At 39.8% G+C, this 9,388-nt stretch overlaps 1 protein-coding gene across 3 annotated transcripts; it reads right to left on the reverse strand.

The window, feature by feature from the left end:
- Positions 1-2,354: 2,354 nt before the first annotated feature.
- LOC129469711 (keratin-associated protein 4-6) lies at positions 2,355-3,469 on the reverse strand. Of its 3 annotated transcripts, XM_063629843.1 has the most exons (3): positions 3,226-3,412; positions 2,998-3,135; positions 2,792-2,922 (listed from the first exon to the last, which is right to left on the reverse strand). In XM_063629843.1, exons 1-3 carry the CDS (start codon positions 3,410-3,412, stop codon positions 2,792-2,794), a joined length of 456 nt encoding a protein of 151 aa, XP_063485913.1. The 3 variants fall into 3 exon arrangements, with proteins under 3 accessions (XP_055112540.1, XP_063485913.1, XP_055112542.1); XM_055256567.1 differs by having other exon boundaries at positions 2,792-3,221; positions 3,267-3,412; XM_055256565.2 differs by having other exon boundaries at positions 2,355-3,469.
- Between the last annotated feature and the right edge of the window lie 5,919 nt (positions 3,470-9,388).

Below are 9,388 nucleotides of genomic sequence, written 5' to 3' on the forward strand. Positions count from 1 at the left end.
TTATGTTTATGATTTTCTTTTTATCTTTGGTTTTCAACAACTTTCCTTGATGTGCCTACATGTTGTTTTTGTTTTTATTCACTCTGCTTGGGTTCAGAGATGTTCTAGAATCTGTGACTTAGGTCTGTCATCAATTATTTCAAATTGCCCTCCAGTATCTCTTTGTTTATAACTTCTCCATTCTCTCTTCTCTCTTTCTGGGACTCCAATTTACATGTATGTTAGACTTTTCACTATGCTCCAAGTGTGCCTTATGCTATTTTCTCCATTTTAAAACTTTTCTTCTCTCTGCATTCCAATGTGAATATTTTCTACTTCCATTTTGCTGTTCCTATCTTCTGTCTAATCTTCTGTTAAACTTATTTATTGAATTCTTAATTTCAGTTTTTGAGTTTTTTGGTTCTAGAATTTTCACTGAACTTTTTAAAAATAGATTCTACTTCTTTAATAAAATTTACATTTTTAATCTACTATTTCAAACATATTAATTGTAAGTATTCTAAAGTACCTGTATATAGATCATCCTTGGCTCTGTTTCTATTTCCTTTTCTTCTTCTTGATTTTCTCATTTAGTCATTTTTTTCTGGCATGCATGGTAATTTTTTTAATTGAATGCCAGAAATTCAGAAATTACATATGAAAAACTGTAGAGGCTGGAGGTGATCTTGTCTTTCAGCTGAAGGAGTTTAATTTTTTTCTGAGACCATGGTCCCTCAAATATAAGTCAACTCCCAATGCTCATCAACAACTGTTTTCTTAGTTTTGTCTAATTATCAGAGTCATTCCTACTGAGAGGTTGAATCTTCTATCAGATACTTTGTCACAACTGGAAGTAGAATTCTGTCCTTTAATTTTTTTAAATTATACTTTATGTTCTAGGATACATGTGCACAATGTGCAGGCTTGTTACATAGGTATACATGTGCCATGTTGGTTTGCTGCACCCATCAACTCATCATTTACATTAGGTATTTCTCCTAATGCTAGCCCTCCCCCAGCCCCACACCCCCCTACAGGCCCCAGTGTGTGATGTTCCTTGCCCTGTGTCCAAGTGTTCTCAAAGTTCAGTTCTCACCTATGAGTGTCCTTTAATTTGTCAAGTGACCACTCTTTCCTTCATCGGGATTTTGGACCTTGCACTCTGCTAGTTGTTGTCTTACTTCCCTGGTGATGCCTTTCCAGTCTCCTGTGGTTTCTGTTGCTTTGTTTTCAACTTACAAGTGATGGAGTATCCCACAGATCAGGGCATAGATGTCTTATTCTCAGACCCTTATTACCTATGACCAGGAAGCCACATTCAGTCCCATGGCATTCAAAGTCCCATTTCATATACTGAGACCAACTGAAGGTTCATTTAATTTTCACCTACTTTCTCTGACCCATTAGGAGTTGTGTGCTGTAAGTGATGTGGAGGAATAATGCCCCTACACGGTCTAAATTATTGTTTGTTCATGTAGTAGAACCTATGGAAGTTAAAGATTCATGATTCAATACCACTACATTATTACTGGACCTTTAACTCCTAGAATATGTATTTAGTACAGAACTTTCTAAATGTTTCTCCTGCTTTTACTAGCTTGAATTGACGTAAAATTTATTTTCACCATTTTCCCCCTAGGATGGAGTTTATAGGCCATATTCTGGGTTTAGCTAAGAACCAAACTAGTCCGTTAGTTGGTTTCTTCTAAGTCCCCATATTTCTCTATGAAAATTCATTTTTGTAGAATTTATTGACCAAGACCATGTGCCCCAAGACCATGTTGTTAAATACACATCACAGAAAAGTCATTAAGGTAGGAAAAATACTAAAATTTGAGTATTTTACATTTTATGCAATTCCCCAACTTCTCAGAAGATTGATTTTCCCTAAAGGTAATTATTTCGTTGTTAATGGATGGAGATGAAATTAAAGCAACTGAGAGTGTGATAAATTGAATTACATGAGAGATGGATAAACCTTAAAGAGTACCCTCTGGTTTTACAAGAATGGGATAAAAGAGATAAGGGCAGAACAAGATAACAGGATTGGGGAGCATGAGTGGAGGAGGGAAATGGAAGAATAAAGCAAATAAGAGAGGAGTGAGATTGTAGGGAAAGATACACTTTCAAAAATATTTAAGAAAATTTAGCTGTGGGATATAACCCTTCTCCATATTCATAAAAAAATTAACTAAAAATCTTTATTTTTTTCAATACTTTTGGAAACATCCATGTATTGCCATTTTTTTTAAGTCATTACATGTTGGGATTTTCTTGAAGGTGAGAGCAAGAATAGGATTTGTTCAGTTGTGTTTTGGGTGTAATTTCTCAGGAACTAAGGACAATCATTACAAAGCAACACAAAAAGAACATTGTATTTCTATGCGACGAAAGTGGAGTTTTATTCAGAAGCAGCAAAAATAAGATACAGAAACATTGCTGTCAAAGGAAATACAGGGTGAAACAATCAGACTTTCAAATCTGAGAGTGAGACATTCTTGCCCCGAGTTACCCTCCAAGAATTTCCATGTTTTGGACAGAAGAACTTGGTATCCATAAATACAAATATAAGGTATAAAATTTGGTAAATTCTATTAATTTCTTTCTGTAAATAACATCTAATTTCACACTTGGGTCAACATGGGGAACACATATTCTAGACGTATAGCCAGGACATATATTCTAGATATATGTCCAGGATATGGACACACAGTTGGTGGGAATGGCCTCTCCTGAGTTGTCTGTGAGATGTACAAGGTCTGCTTCTGTGATGAGTGAGCTGAAGGGGAGGAGATAGGTTCAGGAAAGGAGCTTAGCAGCAAGAGGAGACACAGCACAAGGGACGTGGGCAGGTGGAAATGACACAGGTTGGGCGATAGCAAGTGGTGTGGCAGGAGACTCGGCCACAGACTGGACGCAGGCAGCAGCAGGGATGGCAGCAGCAGGGATGGCAGCAGCAGGGGCGGCAGCAGCTGGATTCACAGCAAGAGGGGCAGCAGCAGCTAGAGATGCAGCAGCTGGGACGGCAGCAGGTGGGCTGGCAGCACACAGACTGGCAGCACTGGGGCCTGCAGCACCTGGACACACAGCAGCTGGGGCGACAGCAGCTGGAGATGCAGCAGCTGGGGCGGCAGCAGGTGGTCCTGCAGCAGGTGGTCTGGCAGCACTGGGGTCTGCAACAGCTGGATACACAGCAGCTAGGGCGGCAGCAGGTGGTCCTGCAGCAGGTGGTCTGACAGCAGCTGGGACGGCAGCAGGTGGGCTGGCAGCACACAGACTGGCAGCACTGGGGTCTGCAGCAGCTGGACACACAGCAGCTGGGGCGGCAGCAGGTGGTCCTGCAGCAGGTGGTCTGGCAGCAGCTGGGGCGGCAGCAGGTCTCCAGGCCACAGCCCCGGTCAGAGCAGACAGAACCACAATAGGAGCTGACCATGGTGTCAGAGGGTAAACGTTCTGGGTGGGTTTCCAGGAGAGTGAGTTTCGTGAGTTTGGGAGTCTCCTTGTTACATGTCCCCTTTTATACCCAGCTGAAGAGCCTTTGTGATTATGAGAAGATTGTTTCCTTGTTTTTGTTTATATGATGCAAATGCAATTACTAAATTATATTATTGTGTTTTTCTAGTAAAAAATCCCAATATATAGAAAATGATTATTTCCCTTTTCTCACCCTGGTGTTCCCACATGAGTCACCTCTTGTTTTCCTTTCCTTGGTTTCAGTGTCACATGACTTCAGTCTCTGGGTATCATGTGACATGGGAGGGCCACTGTCGCTTGTCTGTTTCTCATCTTGACATTTTGGGAGAGCTTCTGATTGGGCTAAGATCTCTAGTGGAGAAATGCATGTGTCAATCAGCTGGAATGCTGACAGGAAAAAAGAAAGTATGCTCCTGTTTTTGAGTGTTAGAAATGAGGAAGCTTATGATTCATTGTATGTATTCTGGGTGGCCATTGAGCTAACTAAATTCCTAGGTCATTGCAAGCTGTGTTAATTCTCATCACTCTGGTACACCTTGAAACAGTTAGTAATGACTCACTGTTTCTAAGGAACAAAGCATCATCTGGGCTTGAGCTGTGCCTGTCTTCAAAAGTGTCCTACAGGCTGAGGTAGAGTAATGTGGATCATAGTTTTTGATCTGCCTTTTGAAATATCAAATGTGTAATGGTTATGCTTTATTGATATTTTGTTAAAATCTTTTTCATACATTTAGAGCTAAAACATCTAGCAGGGTTTTTTTAGTATCACTTATTTCTAAGGTATTTTTTAGAAGCATTGAGAGGAATATAAAAGGTATATTCTTTAACTTATAGGTACTTATGTAACTGTGGACCTCAATTTTAAAAATTACCCACTTTCTCTTTCTTTCCTCCCCTCTCACCTCTTCATTCCTTCCCTCTCTGCACACTCCCTTCTGGCAATAATATCTAATATCTTATCTAATTATATTCTTGCTTAAGAAATTCCAGAGGCCAATGTTGAAACAAACCAGGCACAGAGCCCTGGGGAATCCTCTCACATAGGGGGAATCTTGAACAATTAGTCCACCACCATTGGGCTGAAGTCAAAATAATGCCTCCCAAACCTCTGGACACCCAAGATAGCCATTGGAACAAAACATGCAGACTCAGCACCCTGCACCACCCCTGCAAGTCTCCTATTGCCAAGTTTCCCTTTCAAAACCCTATGGCAAATTTTAAAATTTAAGATGGCACTTAGGATGCTAGTTCACTAGCTAAAGGATGTCAATGAGATATATCCTGGGGCTAAATGTTTTTATTTCCTTCACTTAGCATTCTTCTAATTATTCGTTACCGGTTAGTTCAAATGCCATTTTTCTCCAATATCTTTCTTGGCCTCACACAAAGCAAGGTTATCTTCTTGGTTTACTGGCTCTCCAACTAGAACTAACTTTCCTTTCACCAGCCCTTGCCTCGTATGTGTTGGCTTTCCAGCAGCAAGCAGCTGAACCTGGGTCCAGTTACATTTACACAGAAATTGCATTCATAACAAGTTTTTATTTGATTTATTTATGTATTTATTTTTTGAGATGGAGTTTCACTCTTGTTGCCCAGGCTGGAGTGCAATGGCACGATCTCAGCTCACTACAACCTCCACTTTCCAAGTTCAAGTAATTCTTCTGCCTCAGCCTCCCAAGTAGCTGGGATTACAGCCATGCGTCACCACGCCTGGCTAATTTTGTATTTTTAGTAGAGATGGGGTTTCACCATGTTGGCCAGGCTGATTTCAAACTCCTGACCTCAGGTGATCCACCCACCTTGGCCTCCCAAAGTGCTGGGATTACAGGAGACAGCCACCATGCCCGGCCCATAAAGAGTTTTTAAACAAAATCCTCACATGATTATGGTTCTAAATAAAGGGTCTTCTTTAGTGCTGTGGACATTCAAGGAAAAGCAATTATTCAAGGAAAGAACAAATTACCTTCATGATATTTTCTCTTCCTGGGAATGAAGGGATGTCTCTTGTGAGCTTATGTGGGGCCTGAGGAACCTGGAGATCTCTGCCCTAGTTTGTGTTCTAGAAGGAGCCGATAGACACATGAATTTCCAATGGAGAATGAGATGATAGAACCCATGTGTAAATAAGGCACCACAGAAGTGCAATGGAGGAATGATTTTCCTCACTGAAAAATCACTGACTTGAGGCAGATTGATTAGTAGGAGAAAAGGCATACACATTTATCTAACAAGTATACCCAAGAGCCTTCAGAATGAAAACTCAACCCCTCAATGAGGTACAGAAGCTTATACATCATCTTGAGGTCACAGAAAGAATGAGGGCTCAGAGCACGGCCAAAAACAGGAAACAGGTTTTAGTGGCAAGGCAGGTAGGTGTATTGGTCCATTCTCATGCTACTATGAAGAAATACCCAAGACTGGGTAATTTACAAAGGAAAGAGGTTTAATTGACTCACAGTTCACCATGGCTGGGGGAGCCTCAGGAAACTTATAATCATGGCAGAAGGGGAGGCAATCACGTCCTTCTTCACACCATAGAAGCAAGGAGAAGTGCAGAGGAGAAGGAAGATAAGCCCCTTATAAAACCATTAAATCTCATGAGAACTCACTATCACATGAAGGTAACCGACCCCATGATTAAATTCCCTCCCCCTTTGTCCTTCCCATGACACGTGGGGATTATGAGAACTACAATTCAAGATGAGATTTGGGTGGGGACACAAAGCCTAACCACATCAACAGGTTATGGGAGGGAGAAAGAAAGAGGCTTGGCTAGCAAAGGGGGTCTTGTTATGTGGATGAAATCTCAGAGGTAGCAACTCTCAGAGAAAACAGATGGTAAATAATTTTTTTCAGAACTCTAAGTGTGTCAGACAGTCAGTTATTCTCTTCTAGATCCAGGAAAGGCCTATAATGAGAAGGCCTGGCTGCATTAATGGAGATTCTCTACAGATGAAAATTTCCTTCACAAAAGACAGCTTTGCAGGGCCACTTTAGTCTGCTGGCCATGTGGCAGCCATCTTAAAATATGTCAAAAAAATATATTTGGGGGTAAAATATTTTTTATTTTCTTAATTTAGCATTCTTCTAGTTGTTTTATACTGTCCAGATGCCATTTTTCTCCAATGTCTTTCTTGTTCTCACATAAAGCAAGGTCCTTCCTCCATTGCACATCTGTTGTGCCTTATATATGCACAGCCTCTACCATCTGATTCTCTATCAGAAATTCATTTGTCTATTGGCTCCTTCTAAAATACAAACTCCATTAGGGCATAGACTATGATCTATTCATCTTTATATAACAGAACCTGAAATAGAATGAGGAAATATATGTTTAATGGATGAAGATTTTGTCAAGGCTTTCAAGGGTCACACTGACCTTTGAGAATACAAACCATTCAAATAGGTGAAGAGAAAGGGGATATAAAAGGAGCACATAATTGAGATCGGGCATGACCCTGGCTTGTGATGGTGAAAGTGATATGCTGAAAGGTGTGTTTTGAGAAGTAATGAGAGAAGTTGGGATTGATAGCATGTGGGAGAAATTGTGGGTACCCTCAAATCCTGGAAGAAATGGTGGGGAGCTATGAAAAGCCTTCAGGAAGGAATGTTAGGTGATATTGTAACTGCCCAGTGGGTTCATTTTGCTTGCTTGGGTTCATTTTGCTTGCTGCCCAGATAGAGCAAACTTACCAAGACAGGGGAATTGCAGTAGAGAAAGAGTTTAATGTGCATAGAGCCAGCTAAAAAGGAGACCAGAGCTTTGTTATTATTCATATCAGCCTCCTTGAAAATTAGGATGCTAGAGTTTTTCAAGGATAGTTTTGTGGGCAAAGGAATTGGTGCTGCTGATTGGTTGTGGATGTAATCATAGGGCTGTGGATCATGGTCCTTGTGAGCTGAGTTTGCTTCAGGCATTGGGGGTCGGTGGGGGCAGGACCAGTTGAGTCAAGAGTCACAGGTACAGGTGGGCCTACTGATTGTCAGAAATGCAAAAACATGAAAAGACATCTCAAAAGTCTAAATTTAGGTTCTACTGTAGTGATGTTATCTGCAGGAGTAATTAGGGAAGTTGCAAATCTTGCGACCTCTGGTATAGTGGCTGGTAATTGCTTATGTCTACACCTTAGCAGAACTCAGGCTCCTCTCATCCTCTTAACCTGGTGAACTTTCATTAGTTTTACAAAGGTGGTTTAGTTTTGTGGAATGGATATTATCATTTAAACTATAAACTAAATTCGTCCCCCAGGTTAGCTTGGCCCAAGCCCAGGGCAATTTGGAGGTTAAAGGCAAGATAGGAGTTGGTTCAGTCAGATCTCTTCCACTGTGATAATTTTCTTGCTGTTATAATTTTGGCAAAAGTGCTTTCAATATATATGCTATGCACAATTTATTTTAATTTTTGATCTGCCTTTAGAAATGACAAAACACTCCTGGATTTCTGGGAAGAGATGCCATTAAAAAATTGAAGTGAGGCTGGACGTGGTGGCTCACACCTGTAATCCCAGCACTTTGGAAGGCCGAAGCAGGTGGATCATGAGGTCAAGAGATCAAGACCATCCTGGGTAACACGGTGAAACCCTGTCTCTATTAAAAATACAAAAAAATTAGCTGGGCATGGTGGCGAGCACCTGTAGTCCCAGCTACTCGGGAGGCTGAAGCAGGAAAATGGCATGAACCCGGGAGGCGGAGCTTGTGGTGAGTGGAGATCACGCCACTGCACCCCAGCCTGGGCAACAGAGTGAGACTCCATCTCAAAAAAAAAAAAAGAAAGAAAACAAAAGAAAAAAGTTGAAGTGAGACAGAGTAAAATTTGAACTCTCAGCATCAGGTGATGGCCATGAGCATAACAAAGATAAATTTTTCTCTTTATTATGAAATAATAAATTTATTTATGAAATAACTAAATTCTTTCTTTGAAAGAATCCTTCGAGACTTAGAACAAATTGAAAATAGAGGTATAAGAAGGGTTCTTCCTAAAAGTTGTAAAAGATATTTCAATTGAACTAATTGTTTACATATTCTATAATTTTCTATATATGTAATTTATACTCCCTACCTACTTAAAGCCAATAATTAAAATCTTTAAAGGATAAATAAATCAGAAAGGATAAGATGTGCCTAAAAAAGAAGAACTTAAAAAGAATAAGCCATTTAGAGATAAGGAAGAAATATTTACATTAAAAGACTAGAATGGAATCGTTGGCACAATTATGCACTAACTACACTTGTTCTTTTCAGAAACTTAAGCAAAATAAAAACCGAATGTGTTACAGAATTCCTGTCCCTCCCTTCCTTCCTTCCTTCCTCCCTTCCTTCCTTCCTTCCTTCTTTCTTTCTTTTCTCTCTTCTCTAAATATTGTATACTGAGAATTTTGCTGGATGCTGGAATAACAAAATAACAAATGACATGTTTTGCAATTGTTCTACTGTTTTACATATATTCACTCAATTACTAGTCCCAACAATCCAGTATGGTAAATTCTATTATAATCCTCCCTTTACAGAAGAGAAACTTAAGGCACAGGTGGGATTCAAGCCAGTAAGCAGGGGAGGTATAATTTTATTTCAGCCAGCCCAGCACCGGGTCCATGTTTTTAATCACTAAACACACTACCTCTCTGCAAAATCAGATATGAAAGGAATTTTCTCTATCCTCATGTTGCTTTTGATGCAGTAAAATTATGAATTTTTTTTCTTTGACAGCTCCTGGGTATGTGTCATATTTTAAAAGGCCTTTCCAGTTATAAATTTACATAAACATTATCCCATAATTTCTGTTAACTTCAAGGTTTCATGTTTTATATTTTAAACTATTTTACCTACTAGGAATTTATACAGATACAAAATATGAGGTTTAAATGTTTTATAATCAGATATGACCAAGGCTCAACATCATTTATTAAACAATACATCTTTCCATTACTAAGTTAAA

Source organism: Symphalangus syndactylus, chromosome 20 (assembly GCF_028878055.3).
Source record: "Symphalangus syndactylus isolate Jambi chromosome 20, NHGRI_mSymSyn1-v2.1_pri, whole genome shotgun sequence".
Lineage (NCBI taxonomy): Eukaryota > Metazoa > Chordata > Mammalia > Primates > Hylobatidae > Symphalangus > Symphalangus syndactylus.